Source organism: Eucalyptus grandis, chromosome 1 (genome assembly GCF_016545825.1).
Source record: "Eucalyptus grandis isolate ANBG69807.140 chromosome 1, ASM1654582v1, whole genome shotgun sequence".
In the NCBI taxonomy this organism is placed as follows: Eukaryota; Viridiplantae; Streptophyta; class Magnoliopsida; order Myrtales; family Myrtaceae; genus Eucalyptus; species Eucalyptus grandis.
In genome coordinates this window covers 30,381,157-30,404,023 of record NC_052612.1, presented here as the reverse complement: position 1 = coordinate 30,404,023, position 22,867 = coordinate 30,381,157, and the positions used below count along the sequence as shown (strand labels likewise).

At 40.0% G+C, this 22,867-nt stretch overlaps 1 protein-coding gene and 2 pseudogenes across 1 annotated transcript; all 3 read right to left on the bottom strand.

Annotated features, from left to right (window-relative positions):
- Positions 1 to 1,153: 1,153 nt before the first annotated feature.
- On the bottom strand, positions 1,154 to 5,922 carry LOC120296362 (annotated as a pseudogene).
- A 3,902-nt stretch (positions 5,923 to 9,824) lies between these two features.
- LOC120290831 lies at positions 9,825 to 11,693 on the bottom strand (annotated as a pseudogene).
- A 4,593-nt stretch (positions 11,694 to 16,286) lies between these two features.
- Positions 16,287 to 19,833, bottom strand: LOC120292136 (elongin-C-like). Its single transcript, XM_039310118.1, has 3 exons — positions 19,677 to 19,833; positions 19,446 to 19,551; positions 16,287 to 16,499 (listed from the first exon to the last, which is right to left on the bottom strand). The coding sequence occupies exons 1-3, from the start codon at positions 19,786 to 19,788 to the stop codon at positions 16,421 to 16,423; spliced, it is 297 nt and encodes a 98-aa protein (XP_039166052.1). The 5' UTR covers positions 19,789 to 19,833; the 3' UTR covers positions 16,287 to 16,420.
- Between the last annotated feature and the right edge of the window lie 3,034 nt (positions 19,834 to 22,867).

Here is a 22,867-nt window from a genome sequence, read left to right as displayed (position 1 = left end):
CACCGTTTGGCCATCAAAGAAATTCCAACGCTCTTCGAAGACCAAACCTCGGCTTGGCTTAATCTGAGCCTAACTTTCAAATAAAACTCCGTCTAGCATCTGAAGCAGCCAAAAAATAAGAGGCGAGTCAAGGCGGACATGCATGACCAGCACTGGATGAAGAAAGTAACATAAACAACGCAGGAACCAGAGCGAAACAGCCAGGATCAATCTTCTTGTCTCGAATAAAGAAAAAAGGATCAATGTTTCCATACTAAGTTTTACATGATACTTTCGCTTAAAGGCTGAATGCGTCATGTTGGTGGGAACAAACATGCTCCTCAACTTTTCCTTTACCCCCTAAATCAACAGATAAACAGACTCCAATAACATGCAAATACTACTCTGCTTGAACTGCCATCTCAAACACAAATTCTAAGATCTTCGACAGAGTGCTCTCTCTGAGCCACAACCAACTTTCTGGAGTCTGCCTGAAAGAAAGATGCATGAAAGCAACTTTACCATGCACGCCAAGATCAAACTTCATCGGGTAAAATATTATGCATCTGTCTATGATATAAAGAAGGATCATCACCCGTGCAACAAGCATCCAAATTGCCTTCTGTCAATTCATCAGCCTTTTCTAAATTCAGTGAACAATAGCCCAAGTACAAAATGAATAAAAGCATCTGAGTCACATTATAGGGAAAATGTGCATATATCTGTCATTGATCTCAAGATGTCATTACAATCACTCTGGTAAGTAATTTTCCTACCTTAAACTATAAGCACACTCTCCACTTCATCAACTGTCCCACCACAACACTTTCCTACTAATGCCTTCGGTTAGTAAAATTACATACACTAGTTTACAGTAAAAGACGGCACCTTATGGTGATGCAGATCAATGACACAATTAGCCAGACCTTGCTATGTAGTGATGCAGTTTCAAGAGGATGAAAGTCACTACATGGTTGGTGTCCAGCATCCACGGAACTGATATGGACTTCCTTCTCCACTTTCTCAAGCTTCAATTAGAGGAGAGAACTGGTTGGTCGATCACTTAGCAGAACTTAAGTGCCGACAGTTCTATGAAAGATTAAACTTAGGAACAAGTTCTAAGTAAATTTCGGGATAGAAGACCTATTAATGCTTCGAACCGCATTTTATAGTTATTCTATTAGCTTATCCTGCCAGCCTGGTCAATCAGGGTACCAACTTGATCACCACATAAGGTTCTTGAAATGTTCCCAGCCTCAAGAAGATTAAACACCACAACTGCACAACAATGAAAAGGTGATTGCTCCAGCTGTTCATGCAATCTTCGCAGGAAAAGAAAGAAAATTTGCAAGCCCAAGAATAAATATAAAATTAATTAAACACAGATGATAAGGCTAAAAAATGTCAAAATCATGAGTAACAAGCAGTATCAACAGTCAATCTTGAAATTCCCCAAACTCTGTCCTTACACAAATATAGTCCTAGAAGTATTTAATTATAAAACAACCACAACCAGGAACCATTATCTTCACAGAATGTCAATGCCATCATGTCTATGGGATGTGGCTCACACGTGCACCCATATCCCTATAGGTGATATGGTCGAAAGTAACATTGTTGTCTTGGGAGTTGCAACATAAACATCCACGTTAGTACCTTTTTTTCAGCATGGACTGAGATAAAAGAATAATTTCAATCTCAGACCAAATCTTGAAAACATCATGCAAACAAACAATTATGACATGAATTAAGTGCCTCAATCTGATGTACCAGCCATATGATGAAGAGAACACTCAGCTTCAATCTCATGTAGCAGGCAATGCATGAAAGTGTAACCAATGTGCATGTGTCAGGTGTAGAGGAGGGAAGGACAGGTATTAGAATTGAGACTATACAAGCAGTACAGAATTTTAAAGTGGAAGTTTAGGCATGCTGCAGAACCGTACTCTCGGAAGCTCGAAGAGCCGCAGCGGTGTCTGTAGAAAAGAGAGGATTCCCAGTGCCAGCTCCAATACCGCCAAATATTACAACCTCGGCCTTTCTCCTAAATGACGCACTGCTCGCTGCCTGCTGTATGGTTCAGCAAACCTGCATTGGAAATGCAGATTGCACACGCGTCTGAACACCCATCTTCTAGTGCTGACTGAAGTACAGAGTTCATCACAGTTGCCATCATACTGGAACAAATAAATAAAGGATAGTTAAAATATATCCATGCAAAAGCACCAAAACAATAAACGAATGAAACAACTGCACATGTGGGCAGATTTCTGTTATTGAAAAGACAATTGATCATCAATCTTTGACACAATCACCAACAGAAATGAGCTTACAATATGATTGTCATATACCAACTATTTTTTGAAAATGCTGCACCCACTATAATATTTAAAAGAAAATTTCTGGTAAAGTTTACTGAAAAAATTGTATGGTCCTTTCTATTCCAAAATCATATAATGCATTTTTTACTTTTCTGAGGGGTTAATCATGATGGATCATTGCACCAATCATGTATTAGACCTCCCTGGCTAGTTACTCATATGGAAGGAGAGTTTAAGAATATAATTTTTAATTCCAGCAAGAAAAAAAAATCATGGGCAAAGAATGTAGTCTGTCATGAATTTTCAAAAGAATCAGATATTCAGTCTTGAACATTCTCACTTGCCATCATTTTAGGACACTATGAATTATCAAAAGCAGAATATTAAGTATATATTGATTAGAACCTGAAACTGCAGCACAAATGAAAAAGATAGAATCTTTGAAACTGCAGTGAACAACTTTAGCTATCACTGGGCCCCATGGAAGTATGTTTTCTTTTTTTACTCATGAGGAATAGCCATAATAATTGAGGAGGCTAGTCATCCAATATTTATTTAGAGGTTCTAGAGTAGAACACCACATTACCAATCTGGTATGCTGTACATCTATCTAAGCCTGTAGAGGACCACGTGTCGCCACAAAAGAAATTGCGAAATCTCCAACAACAATTGCCACCTAGAGAATCACAAAAGAATGTAAGTTTGAATATCTGATTAAGCATCTGGCCCATGACATGGCCAGACATAAAACTCAGCTAGAAGTACCTGTACACCAAGACGACATGCCATCATGACTTCTCTTGCGACAACATTGCCACCCTGATGACCAAGTGGAATAGAAAAGATCATTTTGGGCTTTTGATTCATTATTCAACCAAAGTACTGATAATACTAAAAACTTGATCAGAAAGGTCAGCACCAGTGATTACCGAATGAGAGCACTGCAATAAAAAGAAATTAAAGAATTGAAGATAACCTTTGGATCGATATTGTTTTGTCCAGTACCAGCAAGTGCAGCACCACTAATCTTGAATACAACTCTCCGCCATCTGGGGTTAGATAATGATTTGGATTTGATGTTATTCACCTTCAGGTTTCCCTGGCAGGTTGTTACTACTGCATGTCTATCACAACAATCAAGAGAAAGACCATTAAAATGAAACAGTTCTATTGGGCAGAAAGAGATTAGTCAGAAATGAACCTTATGCTTTGATTGTATCATCGTAAGTAGCAGATTACACAGTGCTATCAAGTGCGTGATCGAATTTTGCATTTATTCTATACACCTTATGAGGATAGTGATTCTTACAAAGCAATGGAAGTATTTCTAGAAAACTTAGAGATCAAGGGTATGTTTGGTAACATTTCTATTCGATGAGCAATTCATGTTCAAAATATTTTTTCCCATTTCTGTTCCCAAGAACAAAGAAGAAGACTTTTTAACTTCTTGTTTTTTTTTTGTTCCAAATCTATTCTGGATACTTTTTTATTCCAGGGAATAGAAAAAAATTAGCTAATGTTAAGCCAAACATATTTCTGTTCTTTTCTATTCCGGGCAACAAAAACAGAAAAATAGAAAACATGGTGGTTACCAAATAGGCCCCAACTATTGTTTTTCCGTTTAAAATATTTATGGATAAAACAAGAGCAGAATGTCGAAAGAGAAGTAAGCTCTATTCCATATGCATTGTTGTTGATATCACAATTAAAGAGCTCAGGAGTTTGATTTGTGAAATATAGGTTCCAGAAGTGGCCAGCCAGACAATTAACACACAATGCGCAATAGGAGTAGATTCCAGACAAACCATTTATACCATAGCCAAGGCAAAATGAACATGAAAAATTGACTGTAACTATACAAAGCTAATGATCTTGGCCCATCATACTTATAGTGACGAACTATACCAAAAATTTGTAGTTAAAACAGCCAGACTAAGCCAACAGACTCAGTTGCAATTTCAGATATACGCCTACTGAAACTCCACCATACTTCTGGTAAAATTGACAAATATAGTGTAAAGTTTTCTCAAGTCTCCAATGCACTTCTGTGCATTTTTCCTTAACATTCAATTCTTGGATTCCCATCCCAGTAAAAGAAGTGCAGGTCTCCACAAAGAGATATCATACAGGGATGAAAATTTCTGCATGTATTAGAATGAACATATCCATACAGCTGGCTGGGCACTTCAGGGTCTCAGAACTGTAAATAATTAAAGTCAATCATTAGAAGATTAAGAGTATTATTGATTTCATTAATTTTTGCAAACAAGTAATACTCTTCAACGAAACTAAAGTATGCTGAATAAAACATTGGCCTAGATACATCTAGATATCTGCTGAACTATCTATAACTTCAATGTAAGAGATGGATCAAGTATTGTGCATTCCCCATTTCTAAAATCTATAAATCTCTGACCAGCAAGATGCTAGTTTGTCCTTCCCACCAGCTAATGTCGTAACTTCCCCAATCACACGCGCACCATTTCCTTAGTAAGACAACTAAATGAGTCCAAAAGACAGGAGACGACGATTGGTCAACTCCTGACAAGCAAAGGAAACATCCACAGAGACTGAAAGCACGCACAACTAAAGTATGGCCCCTCCACGATAAATCCAGACATGATCCAGCAGCAGAACTCTAACTAATCAAACGGATCTTCCCTGCCAGCTATTCTCCATTCCCGGAAAATGCATTCACAATTTCACAACAAGTCTCCAGTCTCCCACGCAATTATGAACAGAACAACCGAAGCATAATGAAAGATCTCTACAAGCCTCTGGAGATTCAAATCAGGAACAAATAATCAGAGGAGAAATCACCTTTTTGGACTGCTTAACAGAGGTAGCAGAAGCAGCACCTCCCTTGTCAGTCCTCGCTCGGAGATTTCACAGGCAACGAATTACCAACGATCCTCCAATTTCTTAAACCACGGCCAGTGGCTCACCGATATGCCTCCATTGGTCATCCTATGCCTCTCCAGCTTGTACCTTTCTTCAAATTGTCCACCTTGTTCTTGCACTGCTCCACGCTCTTCGTCTGCTTATCGCATCGCTCGCTCACGGTCGTCGCCACCTCCTCCCAGTCCCTCCCTCTCAGATTCCCCCGATTCAGCTGCGTGAACTTCTCCGTGTACGCCTCCAGGAGGCACGCGATCGCGGCGTCGCTCCACTCCTCCCGATCCTTCCTATACTCCCCACCTCCACCGGAGCTCCCGCCGGCCGCCCCGCCGGCGGCCGCGGAAGCGGAGGAAGCCGAAGCCTTCGTCTTCTTGTAGTTATACGGCGTGCCCCCGTCGCTGAGCTCGTCCTGGCTCTTCCTCTTGTCGGATCGCCCATCGGCGCGGGACTTGCTCGGATCCGATCCGGCGGCGTTGAACGGGTTCGAGCCCTCGTCGGCGGAGAACGGGTTCACGTCGTGGAAGGCCGCGTCGCCGTAGTCGTCGTCGCCGCCCTCCTCGCGGACCTCGGCGCCGGTCGCCTTGGGGCTCGGCGGCGGCTGCGGCGGCTGCTGCGGCGGCGGCGCGTGGATCGGGGTGGATTTCGGAGGAGCGGGAGAGGGAGGGGGCGCGTACCGCTGCTGGGGCGCGTAGGACGGGGGATGAGGAGGTGGTGGTGGTGGTGGTGGGGATGCGGCGGCGGAGGAGGCGGCTGGTGGGGGTGGTGGTGGTGGTGGTGGTGGTGGTGGCTGTCGTCGCCTAAGAGGAGAAGTCGTCGTCACAGGAGGCCATCGGGAAGCGGAGCGGAGAGGACGTTAGGGTTAGGAGCAGCGGGGTCGCGGCGGAGGGAGACGACGTTAGGGATGGAAAATGGGACGGTGAGGTCAGTTCGTGAAGCTTTTTAACGGAAGGTGGGGAGAGGCCGTGACGTCTGTAACGGCACCGGGGCGGAGTTCCGTCCCGTAACGGGGTTGTGTGGACAGAGCGAGGGATAGGCTGGGCGCGTCGTGGGCGTTAACGGCGACGACCGTTACTACGGTTTTTTTTCCTCTCCCTTCTTTTTTTTTTTTCCACGGCCATGTAGATTAAATTACTTTTTTTGGTTCCGCAAATTGTCCATTAATTTTGGTACATCGTAAAATATGATCTTTGACTTTTTAATTTATTTAATATAATTCTTAAAATTTTAATTTATTCAATAATATTCCTAAATTTTTTGTACATATTTAATTCGATCCATGAATTACATTATCATTTATCTTAAATTAATGAAGGATTATTGAACATTTACTAAAATTTCAAGGAACACATTAAATATTGATTAAAGTTCAAATATCACATTAATTAAATTAAAAGTCAAGAATCTCGAGTCATAAATAACTACACGAGTCAACTGACTCATCCAAAATTCTTTATAATTTCGTGACTCATCCAACCATTATTAATTATCGTCCGATGACGAAGGAGATGAGCATCTTGTTTGCAAAAGATCATACGTGTCATTATTCATTTTGAAATCGTCCTAGCCACAAGCAGTAAGAAAAGGTAAGTTTCTTATGGCCTAGAGTAAGAGATTCAAGCCTGATGCCAACGATTTTCATAATAAATTAGTGTATATCGATTCTTAGCATCAAGAACCTAACCAGTCAAATGGTTAGGCTACAATGCCGTAGAGGCATCCTGCTCTTGTATTTTACGATTGTTGATTCACCAACATTGAAATCAAGAACTTTACCAAAAAAAATACATTGAAATCAAGAAATCAATGACTAGATATATCATCACCCGTTATTAAAATCAAAGAAAACATCTGTCCTATGATCATACCTCACCCCCAAACAAAGGCCGTTTCGGAAAGGAATGCACAAAGTAATTGATTTTGATGGTAAAGTCACTAGAATGAAAATCCGCATTATGGTTTCTCTATGACCTCATTTTTTCTACCGAAAACATATCTCTAACAATACCACTTTACAAAAGCACAGACACGATAAGATAAACATAGTTACTATTGGATGAACATAATTTCTTGCTAACAAACGGATTGATACAATGCGCACATAAGCTTTGCAATTGGTTACTACACTCCTGAGTTGGCAATGGAGAGTTAAGTGTCACCCGATGGTGGCGTAAGAATTAGTATAAAATTTAGCACCTACTAATTGCTGCCATATTGAATGCACACTTAAATGCCGCTGAGAAGTGGAACACTTAAGTGTCACTCCGGCCAAATTGTCGACATGGTATTTTCCGACGAAGCGTAAAATGACGCTATTTTGTTCGTCGATGTAGCGACAAATTGCAAAAACGACGTCGTTTTGTGTTTGATGTGTCAATAATTAATATAAAAATTAATTAAATTAAATTTAAACTTAATTTTATTTAAAATATTCTAAAAACTTGAAAAATGAATATTAAAAAACCTAAAAATAAAAAAAAAATTTAAGGGGGAGCCTGGGCGGGCTGGGCTAAGCCTTCGCCGCCTCCGCCTCCCCACCATTGCGTGAAAGGCCGACAATAGAGGGGGAGGGTCGGCCGGGGTCACCGACCCCCACCGACTGGCGGCGAGGTCTCAACCCTCAGCCGCCCCCTTTGGCTCCCCGCATTTAAAAAAAAAAAAAAAGATTTAGGTTTTTTATTTTTAGAATATTTTAAATAAAATAAGTTTAAATTTAATTTAATTAATTTGTATATTAATTATTTACACATCAAACACAAAACGACGTTATTTTTGCAATTTGTCATCACGTCACGAGAAAACGACGCCGTTTTGCACTCAACTCGTCGGAAAGTTGTCACGTGGCCAATTTGATTGGATTTAGTAGAGTGGCACTTAAGTGTTCCACTTACTCCTAATGTACCTTTCGAAATTACATTTAATGTCCCTCCTGTCAAGTGACTTAAGCTGCATTTTCGAAATTATGGCATTTAATGTCCCTCCGTGCCAAGTTTTGACGCTCTAGGTGTCCCAAGCTCCCCGATGGTTGGGGGTTGCTATCGAGTTGCCTCGTGCAGATCATTTCGTGGCCCGGCACGCTTATGCTAATGGCGAGGCGAGGGGGATGGGCCTCTGAGAGGATTCGATGGTCCTCCAGTTTTCGATGAAAGGTGTGACGGTGGATATGCTCCGGCAGCATCAAAGGTGATCGACTAGCCATCCAAAACGAAACTTACCGCATCATCCCTAGCACCACTGCCTATCGTCCATTCAACAACATGTCTGTACAATTTCCACACTACTGCATCACCACGGGTCGATCACCTCGTGAACCACCGCGGCACCTCCATCATTGGACCCGTCGTCAAAGCCAGGAGGACGGTCGGCACCCCGCAGAGGCCCTCCCCACCCACCCACTCGCCATCGAGATATAAGCATTCGAAGCCACGGAACCGTGAAGGGCTTCGCGAGGAAACCTGGGGATCAGCCAAAGCCGTGTAGAGCGGCGCTTGATGTGCTCCACTGGCTCGGCGAGGTGCTCTAACACGCTCATAACCGTAGTGTCGGATACACTGCGCATGACTAGACCGGCCATTTCCTTCCTCCGAGGACTCGACATGCAGATCCATGTAACAAAGCTCATCTTGAATTGCTGGAGAGAGATTCAACTTGAGCTGGAACATTCTCATCAGCGTGCTTGCATTTACTGGTGCTTCCCTCCCACGAAATGCTCAAACTCTCAAATAAGCACAGAATATCGCTTTGCAAATCCCAGGGTGTCGTCGGTGAAGAAGAACCAACGGTTTCGCTCATCTTAAAAGAGCATAAACCGTGCGAAAAGAAGACCAATGCTGCTCCTGAATGCCGAGATAGAATCAAATTCTGGTTGACTCGGCAAAGCATGACTTGTTTTAGCTTAAGGCGGAGATTGCAATGGAAGGCCATGCGCGCGTCCAGCAGCAACAACTGCCGCCTCTATCACTGTCAATGTCTAAGCTTCAGTCGGGGATCGCAACAAGCTAAGATACGATGAACATGCACGATGCGACTACGGCAACAACAGCAGTTCTACTCGTGCACTGCATCTGCACAAAACCGTTAGCTTGGTATCTCGATTGAACCCGCAATTGCAAAGCTATTGCCATCTTTATCAAACTTTGGCATTGTATCTGTCAAGAATGACTCATACAAGCACAAACCGGCAATTGCTGCTGCAAATTTAGCTGTTACAACAGAATTCAAGGCTATAAACTCAAACAAGGAGCGTGCTGGACAGCCCATTTCAGAACAAATGCTGGTGACCTGAACACACCGACAACATCAACTCTTTGACAGAAAGACATCGTTCTATTTCAATCTCCAACGTGTTTTGCCGACAAAGAAGCATACATTTTTCGCGGTCCTTCTTTTCCATTTTCGGCTTTCGTCTTATCAAGCCAGAACATAGCTGTCAAGAAAAAGAATGATAACTATTAGCTATGCTCAACATCATCTTGAGATTCTTGACGGGTAAGACTTGAATTTGACCGAGCGTGTGCGCATTTGCACCTAAAGACATACATCACTTTGGCAAGAGACCGCACCAGAGGAAGTCACATGTCTATGCTAAGTGAAGCAACCGAGTGTGCAATAAGGTCGAAAAGAAAAGGATTCTGAAGGAAACAGCTAACCAATTGAATTCATACAGAAATACTGAGATCACAACTACATTCTGAAGAATAACCAGTTCTCTGTGTCTACTCTATCTTATAAAATGTACAAATTATCCCGTGATTGAGGAAGGTTCGCTCCGTTTGTTGGATGAATGCTGCTGCTGCTGTTGAAGATCGAGCAATTCGAGCTCCTTCTGGCGGAGAAGAAGCACCATCCTCTCGTTCTCGAGCCTCCTCCGCTCATTCTCGAGCTTGGCTCTCTCCATGTCCCTTTCCTTCTTGCCGCTGAACTTCAACCACTTCAGCCGCTGCTTCTCGAGCTGTACGCCTGCAGCTGGTAGCTCACTTGCTGCTCCTCCAGCTGCACCAGCTTCACCTTCATCCACTGCTTCTTCTCCCACGGACTCCTGTTACCATCTTGCATCACGCCCGTCGCCTCACCGCTCAGTTGCTGCACGAACATTGTAGGTGGTGGGAATAGGTATTTCCTCGGCCTTTTGAACGATGATGTCCTCTCGCTGTGTTCATGTTCATCTTCATGTCCCTGCCCGCTGTGACCCCTCGAACCACCTTCTCCCACCTCATCATCACTATCATCATCATCTTCGTCTTCCGAATCTTCATCCTCATCGTCACCATATTCTTCTTCGCAGCCTCCCTTTAACATCTTTGAAGCCTCAGTTTCTGTTTTACCCAAATGATCACCCGCTGCAGAGTCCGCAGCATGAAAGCAACCTCGCTGCGGCACCTGCTGCTGCTGCTGAATGTGAGATGGTTCCACAGCCACCTGGCGAGGTGGCACCGCCGGCGCCACCACTACCCCCAGGACCATGACCGCAACTATTATAAGCACACATCTCTAAAGAACAAATGCTTCGAGTTGAGCAGCTTAACTTCTTCCTTCATCTTCGTCGACAAATCCATCACTTCCAACAAGCTCTGGTTCTCCACCACCCGGCAAGCCGTCCCCTTCCCGAGTATGTCGTTGACCCGCTTATACCTCTTATTCAAATCATTGAACTTGTCCTCGCACTGCTGCGGCGACACATAGAACCCTTTCTCCATCATAGCCCGCGACACCGACTTCCACTTCCCTTTCTTCTGAAGCAAGCTCCGGGCTTCTTCTTGGGGTCGCTAGACTCGGTTGTCGGACCCCTCGTCGCCGATATAGAGCACGGCCATTATAAGGAGCTTGACCATGGTGTCGGTCCACTTCATCCTCTGCCACGGAGACGCCTTCCTCTTGCCGTCCCCGGCACCATCATCGCCATTGAACCCGGCCTCGTCATCGTCGCTAAGGGTCAGCTGCTGCTTGACTTGCCGGCAAAGGCATACCCGGGTTTCGCCGGCTGAGGCTGAGGGTGGTGGTGGTCAGCCTCATGGTGGGCATAGGCCACCAATTGCGGGTGGTGCAGGGAGTGAGGGTTTTGGGAATTCGGTGGGGGGTTCTGCTGCTGGTGCAGAGACATTTCTAGACCTAGCATTCCGGGGCCAATGCCTCCAAAGATCCCGCCACCTAAACCATTGGGTTCCATCAAACACAAAATACAAAAACACAAAAGCCAGATTCTATCTTCACCTCGCTCCCAACGAATCTCCTATTCTCGATTGCCAATAAAGAAACTATTTTTGGATTCTCCCCTTGCTATCGAAAAACAGAGCGCAGCCCAGCAGATAAAAGAACATACCCAAGTCAGCGAAACCTCAAGAAACCCCGGAACACAGCACCAGGAGCCTCCAAAGCCTCATCCCACGGGGCGCAAGATCCCATTTTGACTCAAAACCCAGTTCAGCATCAAGGAGGGAAGGCCCAAAGAAGGGTTTTTGCGGAACTGAGGAGGAAGCAGTGGGGAGGTGGACGGGTTTTATGGGGACGATGGTGGACGGGGACAGGATGGGCGTGTGGTACATACAGAGAGCAGCGGCAACTGGTTTTGGAGGAGGAGGTTTTCTGGTGGGAGCTGACAGGAAACGCTGCCCATGGTTTTGCGGAGTTGGGGAGGGCGGGTCACACCCAGCTTTGGAAGGCAAAACCCACGGTTTTCGTTTCCAAAGCAGATATAGATTAGAGAGAGAGAGAGAGAGAGCAAAGACCGTTCCACTTCCATCCTTTTTTGATTATGCTGCTGGCGCTTCCTTCCGGGGGTTTTGTTTAATATTTATCCTCTCCGTCGCCACGAAAAGACCTGCCACTTTGCGTAAGCAGTTTCATATGCATAATACTTGAGAAATTAAAGATGGAAAGAGGCCGTCCGGATACCTGCAGGAGACGTATGGCGCTGGGAATACGCCCTGCTTTTGGCCTTTTTGCTTCGCAAATGGTTGCACGTTTTTTTTTTTTTTTTTCGGGTATGGTTATTTCTTCTCTTGTTTTGAGAATTATGATCGTGAGTAGTTATTCCTCCGTCAAATCATGAGTAGAATTTCCGGGTTATTATTTAGCATTGACTATGAGCAAAAGTTATCTTAATTAGAAGTGATTGGTTTCAAGGTTAATATCCCGAAAACTCTAAATTGATATACTTGTGATAAATTTACTTAAAATTATTTTTGACCACCAAAACCCCAAACTGATATACCTTCGACAAATTTACCCAAATGTATACTTGTGACAAATTTATCCTCTATTAGTTTTGATTAAATTTTATTGTCAAATTATTAAATTAAATAACACGTGACGTTGACTTGTATAATTTTACGTTCCATTTGTTACGCTTTAAAACTTTTGTGATTTTTTTGTGATATTAATCTAATTTATCGATGATATATTTGTCACAAATTTACCAGTTTATGGGTTTTTGTGGTCGAATAAATTAGTTTGGGGTAAATTTGTCATAAAAACAGTTTATGGTTTTTTATAATTAGTTAGGGTAAATTTATCATAGGTATACCAATTTGAGTTTTTCATGGTAAAAAATAATTTTGGGTAAATTTGTCACGGATATACTAGTTTGGAGTTTTTAGCAGATAACCCCTGAATACGCTCTCGCTTTTTGGCCTCTTTGCTTTGCAAATGGTTGCACGTTTTTTTTTTTTTTGGTATGGTTATTCCTTCTCTTGTTTTGAGAATTATGATCATGAGTAGCTATTCCTCCAATCAAATCATGAGTAGAATTTCCTGGGTTGTTATTTAGCATTGACTATGAGCAAAAGTTATCTTAATTAGGTGATCGATTTCAAGTTTGATCGATTTCCATCTTTGAACCTAGAATAAAATCGAGTAAGGTCGGTTTCCATTTTGTGAAGCCGGAAATTGATCCACCTAGTCCTAGAGTCAAACTAACCAATCCAATCCAAATTCCTAGCCAGTCTTGGAACTAGTGATTTTTTCTTCTTTCTTTTTCAGTTTCTAGTATTCCCTACTGGTAGGAATTTCTCAACATTAAAGAAATAACTACTAATTACGGTTTGCTTCTGATTATATCTTGGCCAATTGGGTTCCTTATATGGAACCGGGAACCAAACTAATTATTCTCAAATCCAAATTTTTGTAATGGGGACCAAACTAATTTTCTCAGAATCACCAAAACCATCTTATTCAATCCGATCCAATTTCCATTAGATTAGGACCGACATACGTGTCTAATTGCAATGATTACAATTATGTTTATAACTTACAATGTTATCCCTATGGAATCAATATTTTCAGAGAAGTATTATGAGTATATCTCTCTAAAAATTCTAATCGAGTGGATTTAAAATTGGTGTAGGTTGGATTGGTGGACCGATATAATACAGTTTTCTCCGTACCCATAAGGTTTACCCCCAAAGAATAGGGCAAATTAGCTCAAAACTCGAATTATGTTATTAGATTTGACTTTGAATCCAACTTTAATAGAGAATAGCTATCCCGTTCTAATCCCTACAATATTATATTCAATTTTCATGGAATAAATACTTCATTCACGCGCCTTATTCCACTCCGTAACCAAAAGTCATTTGAGTGTCGATTTATTTAGGGATTTTAAAATAAGATATGAAATTGAATATGAAAAATTGATAGAAATTTAAGCTCTATTTATTTCATGAAAATGAATAATTTGAAAAATATGTTCTTAAAAATAATAACTTATTTTGCTTATAATTTCGAGTGATATAAGTAATTGTTTTTAGGAAAATATTTTTCAAATTACTTATCATCCACAAAATGAGTTAATACTATGAAAACTCTAAACCGATACACCGGTGAAAAATTATTCTTCATTAGTTTCCATTACATTTTACTATTAAATTATTGAATTTGATAACGCGTGACAATTAACGGTATATTACTTTGAGATTTTACTAGCTTACAGCTCTTCATAGTATTAATCCAATTTAATATAAATTAATTAAGAGTAAATTTGTTGCAAATGTACGCTTTTTTATCGAAATTACAAATGCACTAATTTAGAGTTTTTGTAATCATAAAATTAATTTGAAATAAATCTATCATAAATATACTAGTTTGTGATTTTTCGTAATATTAACATTTTTTTAATATAGTCTACTTTATTCCCAATTTATCCCCAGATTCATGCCGTAAGATTATGGAACCGTAAGCGGACCGAGGAAACTACGTGCAAGTAATGGTCCTCACTTCCCCTAGTTGTCAATTTTTTAAACATCAAGTGATAATTAAATTAAGATAAATTAGAAACATGGGTAGCTCTTTTCTTACCCCCGGCTAACTGAAAATTCTTGATTTCTCATTGTATGTCGATTCGTCCAGAAATTCTTTTGTTCATCAAATTCCATTTACCATCATTCAAGTTTATTCAATGAAACATTTTAGTCGGAGGATATAAAAATTAAATGAATGTACAGCAAATACGTATCATTCTCACTTTTCCACATTCCACTCCTTACCCACGTGCGCAAGATATCGGATGGAAAATATGTTTGCTATTCGAGAAGAAAATCTCGTAATTACCGATCTATTCAATTACAAAACTATTCGTAGCTCAGTTTTTTCACGAGTTAGAATAATTAATCAAGTACCATTTTTGGTCTTTTTTGGGGGATTTTGGTCAGAGGAGTCACGACATTAAACGGAAGGAACAAATATTGCGTGGGAGAATAGCCGTACAATCCTTTTTTCAATCAAAATAGAGAGAAATCCGCTCGTGGAAACTCAGCACTTTCGTTTTACCAAGAGGTCAAACGTACAAGGAAGACGAAATTCTTGCTGGCGGCATTGAGTTTTCATGGCTGCCATGTCTCGTTCGTCGTGGCATCATATGATTCGGGGAAAAGACTGGAGATGTCCTCAACCTCTTTTACCTTCTTCTAAGGAAACAGACACGAGAAATCATGGTTGACAATTTTGTTGTCGCGTTTATTGGATTTATGTCTTGGTGAACTGGGACTTAGCAAAGGGTCATAAATTCCACGCGTTCAGCGACAATTTTGTACCTACTCCTTTCACGGTATCCAAAATGGCGGGTTGGAATCCCTCCTAAGACGGCATCGTCCTTGCATGAGGTAACCGACAAAAATTTACTAGCAGAGGCCACGCTTAAATCTCCCCATGACAAGGCAGGAGCCTCTCGATTGCACTAACTCCATAAAAAGATGGCTGTCCATCAATCACCTCAGGAATCAAAAAGCGACTATCCATCTCTTGCTCAAGACTTTTCCTCCTTTCTCTCAATGCTCGGATTCACTATGTTCCAAATTAATTCCTAAGTAGAACCAGTATACATACACCATCTTAATGTGACATCACATCGGATGAGAAACCATACGTAAAAGATGGTCGTTTCACGTCATATATTAGTCGTCTCGCTTATATGAACCATTACAAGTTTTTTCCATACAACTCATCGGACAATTGATTCTTTTCTTTTTGCTAGGTAGAGGAGAGGAGGAGCAACAAGAACACGCATTACTTGGTCAGTTTTCATTAAAGCAACCAATAAGACTTTCTGAGTTTCCGCCGCCCCATAACCTTAAAAAGGTAGAAAGTTCAATCCCAAAGAAGAACGATATGAAAGCTGCAACATTACTTAAGAGCTACGCTCCCTCCTGGATTCAAAGAACAATATTCTTTAGAAGAAAGTAAAAAAGAAGGGTTGTAGTCGCTTGAAATGAATATGGTCCAATCATACATTTGAATTGCTCGAGAGGTCCTTATCATTAGCTACACCATCACAGCTTCAGAATCAGTTTTGACAGTTCAAAGTGAAACAGGTGAAGCACACCAAAGACTTCTTCTCCCACCCATCTCAGCCAGTCAGCCGGACATGAATGAAACCCAATTTCAACCGATTAACCCAAGATGACTCACCCAAACTGTGAAATTCTAGGTCTACATAAAACAGGCAAGTCATGCACATGCAATGCTACGTCTAGAGCTTTAGGATTTCAAAGAGTGGTTAAAGAAAAGATGAACCTGAATTAACCTGGCAAAGCAACCGATATGTGTAGAGAACTAATACTAGTTACATGACAGAGAACTAGAAAGCAGGCAAAACAGAAAAGGAGTGAAGGGAAATGTCGTATTATTGAATCTAGCGTTAGAATCGTCTTGAGATACATGGCATATACTAGAGATACAAGTGCCAGATATTTCTTCTGTTCATGAGTGGTCACCCAAAAATGATGGGGATCTTCTCAAGTATGTAAATAGTTGGCAGCCATCATCAGCTCCAAAGTCAGTTCAGGTTCAATATGGAACTCGGTTTCCTTTCCACTGGCAAAAAAAAGTATTTCTTAGTTAATAAAGCATAAATATCACAAGGAGTTTTCGTGCACTTGTCAATTTTGTAGATAGATAGGCAAGCAAAGCAAACCCAGCCAAAAATAGTGCAGATATTGATCCAAGATGCATCTTCCGATTTCCATAGTAGCACTAATATAATTGCAGTAGAATCGCTAAATTTAATGTACGATATAAAACTGACTTCTTGACATTCTAATTTGGTCAATCGAGTACTAACTCCACTATAATAGCATACATTCAGGACCAATCTGTCCTCCAGTCAACATTAGAATCAATTTAGACTCAACTCACATGTTTATCATTCACCTTACTATTCTAGCGAAAAATAAATAAATAACCTCACCAATACAATTATTCATAGTAACACCGATGTGCGCTAGACATTTTACAAAATAATCTAAGTATCATCAGAATATACATCCTCAGTCTGTAACGACTGCCACCGGAAAGGCAAGAAAATAGCATATTATTGCAATACGGTAAAGATAAAGACAGAAGATAATTCCCTCCTGCTGGGTTGAACTTGCAACAATGACCATCATACTCCAAACAAGTTTTTTTTTCCTCCAATTTTAAAAAATCAGGATCTCTGATTTCTCCATCCTCCTTGTCATCCATACATCCTCACAATTAAACAAAAGGCAAGTCAAGATATTCATCGTAGTGTCAGTAGCCATCACATGCTAACAGCAGCAATTTCCCTAATTTTCTCGAAGTTCTCATCTACTTTGAACTTAAGAATAAAACCATGATGTCTGAAGTACCAAGCGAAGATGTTAGTTTAGTATGCTCACAAACTCTTAATTTTGTACGGTACAGCGGTATTAGACCTGCATAATTTTCTACGTTATACAATTTCAGTTTAGACTAGGGAGTAAGCATGATCTGGGTGAGTTGGTTCAAATATTGGAGGAACGTGGAACACCTTATATGGATCGCATCCAAAAATTTGGAACAAGGACTGGCCGGTTCGTGAACGGCCAGTTCCTGATCCTACTGATTCCATTGCGGTTCCTAGGTAGACCATAGAACCGGATTTTTACAGGTAATGGCACAATGAAGAAACAAAATAACAAATCTGTAGTTAATGAACAAATTTCACTTCAATAACCAATAATTGTAGATCTCAGTATTCTATCCTTCGGCTTTACAATTAGGGCCGAAACCACAGAGAAAGAAGCAGAAGCAGAAGCACTCAAAAAGGAAACAAAAAAGGAGCACAAAAGAAAACATTCAATGTGCAAACCAAAATTATAATTGCTACACACGTTTATGAACAGAAAAGATCCAATAAAGAACCTGAAGGAAGCAGACAGAGACAGAATGCGGCAAACAAAGGAGAAACGCAGTAGTACACTTGAGAACAGAGAATAAGAGATCTTTAAAAAGAACAAACGAGAGGGCATGGAAGTAAAAAGTGAAAACCTTTCAGCCTATTCAAGTTTTGACAGAAACTGCTTTTCTGATCGTGTTTTGGGACATTCAATAGAAAGTTCAACTTGGCTTGGGGGTGATCGCCTGGAATCCCCAAGCAACCTTCCCAGTTTTGAGTTTGCCATTTACCAAGTTAATCGTTTTATTTTCTTGAACAACAATATGAAAATCCGTTTAACTCAGCAATTTAGCCAGTTTCCAGACTTGGAACCAGGGAAAAGAACAGGATCCCAGCTAGTTCCTAGTGGAACCAAAATCCAGGCCGGTTCATCCAGAAACTGGCTTGGATACGAACTGACAATATCCAACCAATTTGAACCAGCCTGATTACACCCCTAGAAATTTTAAACCATGATGATTTAGTTTGGGAAGGTGCCTTTGTCAAGTAATGGGGTAACAAAGCTGAACTGACTAAGCAAGATACGGAGATAGCCAAGCGCCTCAGCCTCCCCCAAAACAGAAAAAAAGAGACAAAAAAGACAAAAAGTTTCTGTTTTATACGTGATGTTTCAAAGAAAAAAAGTTTCCGTTTGGGGACTTCTATTTTTCACTTCATTAATACCTCAGTCGTGTAAAAACCTTTCCATTGTTTCTTTAAAGAATAAAATAACATTTAATTTTGACAAAGTCCACATATCAAGAGTTCAATATGAAAGTAATGACGTGGCAAAATACGCGATGATTTACAGAACGCATATACTATTGAGCTTGAAACTGAAAAAACATCTCCGACAATATTTAAAATGACTCTGTGCTACATCTGACTCTACAATTACTCATATTACACGTGCAAGTAACTCATGATGGTTCCTACTCAACAATGAAGACCTCTTGCATTTTAGCACAAATGCACCATGGCTAGTTATCAAATTGCCAAAGCATTACATCTTTCAGAAAGGATGTTCAATTTCACCATCAATGTAACGAGTTAGTAGTCTTATCTGCCATCGTTTTGAATGACAACTCCAATACATACATCACTTCCCTCATTTCGTATCTAGTACCCGAATTGCTCTTGTGGATCCCACCCTATCCTAGAGCCAATCATCAAAACCCATTGATCCAAGTCAAAATTTATCCAAGAATCTAATCATTAGGAGAGATGAGGAACAGAGATAAATGTCTTTAGAGCTTGATGTGGAGGGGCTGAGGGTCTTAAATATTTCTCCTTTCAAAGTAAAGCAGGCTAAAACCTGCTTCACCAGCACAGGAAGTTGTGATCTTAGGAGACCACGATTACCCAGAAGTATCCGCCTACCAGAAATGGAAGAAAACAAGCTTCTCAACTCGAAAAAACGAATCTTTTCCCTAAAGACGATTTGGGAAAAACAGCACAAGCACGATACCGCATTTCCCCACATCACGCGACGCGAAAGAAGAGATCCCAGCAGTTCGCTATCACAATTACCGCAAGATCAAGCCGGAAACGCCACAAATTCCGCACAGACGACAAAATTAGGACAAGGAAGAATGTTTGGGGACCTGGCGTACTGCATGGACCAGTAGAAGTACTGGCATATCTTCTCGAGGATGGTGGTGCTGATCTCGGGGAACGTCACTTCTCCGAGCTCCGTTTCCGCGAAGCTCCCTGCAGGCAAAGAAAACCAAACCCGAAACCCCGGAATCAGGACCGATCCCCACACCCCCAAAATCGGAAACCCTAGGAGGCCCAATTTTTCCAGTGGCTTAAATCGCGAAGCGCGGAGGAGGAACCTGGGGAGGTCAGCATGTTGCGGATGGTCTGGGAGACCATGGCGGCCTTCTTGTCGATCACGAACTCGAAGCCCTCGGCGCTGATCAGCTTCACGATGCCTTCCTTCTTCATCTTCTCCGATAGAGCGTTTCCCAAGAGATCTCCCTCCAGCGTCTTGACTTCTCCGTTCGTCTCCCTTCGTTTGTACTTAAAAAGGAGGATAAACCGCGTTGATAGTACTTATCACGAAAGAGCAGTCTAATTGGTGCCCATCACAGTATTTCAATATTTCTAGAATAGAAATCAATTTCTAATAAAAAAATTAATTTCTGATTTCTATTTTCCGGACGGATTTCTAGGTAAAGAAATAAAATTAATAACAATTCAAAATTTTTATTTGTGAAATAGAAATTCATTTAATGACAAAATAAAATTTCTATTTCGAAAGGGCATTTGATGGCGGGGACCAACATCTGGCGTCCGGCGACCGACGATCAATGGCTAGCATCCGACGTCCCACGGGTGATGAGTAGGCAGTGAGTAGGCAGTGGGCGATGATAAAAGTAAAAGATAAGAATAATTTTTATTTCTTACTTTTGTTCTAGAAATAAAATAAAAAATAAAAAATTTAACTTATGATTTATACTCCAAATCTATTTCTATAATAAATTTGTTTTAAATAAAAACGAAACAGATTATTAAAGATTGCTTTCAAACCTATTCTCGGTAAAAATGTAAAACAAAAAATAGAAAAACATAAATTATGTTATGCGCGTCCTAAACTTTCATAAAAATCCTAACATTTATTAAGAAAGTATAATCAAGTCCTACGATCTTCAAAAATACAATTAAATCCTAAAATTAAGTTTTTCATTGATTGCATTTTTTAAAAGAATTATAATTTGATTATACGTGATAAGTTTCGAAACTTGATTAAACTTTTCTAAAGTTTTTATATCGCTGCACTTTTGTAACAAATAGTAAGAGATTTAATTGTATTTTTTAAAAGTTTTTGGATTTAATTGTACTTAGGGACAAATTTTAAGATTTTCGGTACATGTATCCCATGATAAAATAAAAGATAAGTGGATTTCCTCGTAAAATTTAAACTCTCAAAAAGTACAAATAAAAAAATATGTTGGTTGATAGTACGGTTTTGAGATAATTATAGAAATGATCTCTAAATTTTATCTCAATATATAATGTAATTTCTAAACATTAAATTGGTTCAATGTAACCCTTGAACATTAATCTAACGTATAATGCAGTCCATGAATTTATAATTTGTTCAATATGATTTCTTGACATTTCGTATATATTCAATTTAGTCCATAAATTATATGAATTTTTTAATATAAATCATAAATTATATTAATGAAATGATGATATTAAATAGTTTTTCTCGATTTTTTTTTCATTTGAAATAGAAACTCAAGGTTCTCTTTAGAGGTTTTTTCTTTCCAACACGATCTAAAAACATTTATTTCATATATTGCAATACATTTTTCATTTCTTCATTATTCATATGTTCTTTTCAAAAAAATTCATTCTCTTCTAAACAATTACAAAAATATTTTCTCGAAAAGCTATCCATATCTAATCAGTGGATAATAGCTTAAAACACTGACATTAACTGATGATATGTTTCTCGTCATATATTAATTTAGTTTTTACTTTCCATTAAAATATAGAATGAAGGATTAGTGGTCAACGAGAAAAGACAAAGCGCAAATGGTTATAATTGGGTTATGCGTGCTGAGGTTTAGTATATCTTTCTTGGTTCGTTTGATTTTCTAAGATTGATGGGATAATTTCCATAAAAAGAACTGTACTCTATCCATAATAAAGGATGATTAGGTAGATAATGTCATACTTTAGTCCATTAAATTAATTAACAAGTTGTGGCGGCGATTGAGTCTTTTTCTCTTGAGATCTATTCTCGGATTTGTTTTAATTTAATTTGTTTGGGTGGGGCTTGTGGGACATTCAACTCTAATATAACTTATTCAGAAAAGTTAGACCAATTGTAGCATGAATTTTTCTAGGAAGTCATTTTTTTATTCTCAAGAAGGTAAGAGAGCAAAAGATGATCCTTGTCTTCCTTGGCATGCCTAATTGAGAAAGGAAAGAGGAAATAATGCTAGGTGAATTCAAAGTAATATATAAAATCGATTTACTCGATGACGTGATTTATTTTACATCAAATATGATCATTTGGCGAAAAATTCACTTGGAGTGTTTCGCTATTCAAAAAGAGTGTCTTCTTGTAGGGTTGAACCAACGAAATTAAATTAAGTTATTGATTACGAATCTATCTCAAGCGAAAAAAAAGAAAAAGAAAAAGCAACAGATAGAAAAATTGGGTAAAACATGTTGACAATGCTATAAAGGGCTATTAATGTTGATTGAGCACCCAATGAAGCAAATTGATGAAATATTTGCCATATAAGATTTTTAGCATTTTAAATTAAAGCGAACACTTAAGTGATCAATTTTTAAAATTATGGCATCTAAGTGACCGGTTAAAAAAATTTTGTATTAAATTGAGCTCCACATAATAGTTATGACACTTGAAGATATTTTTTCCTATATTTTATGGTATCGATAAATTTATGCGCATATTAAATTATGTCGAATCAGTTTAATGTTCACCTCTATTATACGCGATTAAGAGTGAATCTTATTTGTTCTAATTTGCACACGCCGGCCGAAAATCGTATTCCTTTTGGTTTATACACTCACTATAGAATAATCAACACGTATGTTAGAGTTAATTTTATAATCGTATTCCTTTCCACACGACATAATTAAAAAGAAAATCCATTCCCATTGTCCCTAAAAAGAAAAAGTCAAATAATATTCTCTATTGATTCTCCACACGTTTCCACTTTCCGGTCCCCGACAGAGACGAACAGACAGGAAAAAGAAAAAAAAGAAAAAAAAAAAAACAAGGAAGAAACCAGCGTCCCCGGGTTTTCTCGCATCGCCATCCTCCCTTCCTTCCTTACCCCCGAATTTTCCCACCGAATTTTCCCGAGAAAATCGCACCCCCAAACCCTAACTACCTCTCCACACCTAAACCTGCCCCCCTCCCCCGAATCTCCAAATCCGCGTCCCTCCGCCATGACCCGGCCCGCCCGGAATCCCTAGAACCGACCGCCGCCGCCGCCGCAGCAGCAGCGAGGATCGCTTCGGGGGAACGGTTCCTCCT

Coding starts and splice junctions, on each gene's coding strand:
- LOC120292136 (XM_039310118.1), bottom strand. CDS start 19,788: ATGAAGAAGGAAGGCATCGTGAAGCTGATCAGCGCCGAGGGCTTCGAG. Junction 19,552..19,676: donor CAACATGCTGACCTCCCCAG/GTTCCTCCTCCG, acceptor CTTTGCCTGCAG/GGAGCTTCGCGGAAACGGAG. Junction 16,500..19,445: donor TGGTCCATGCAGTACGCCAG/GTCCCCAAACAT, acceptor TTTTTTTGCCAG/TGGAAAGGAAACCGAGTTCC.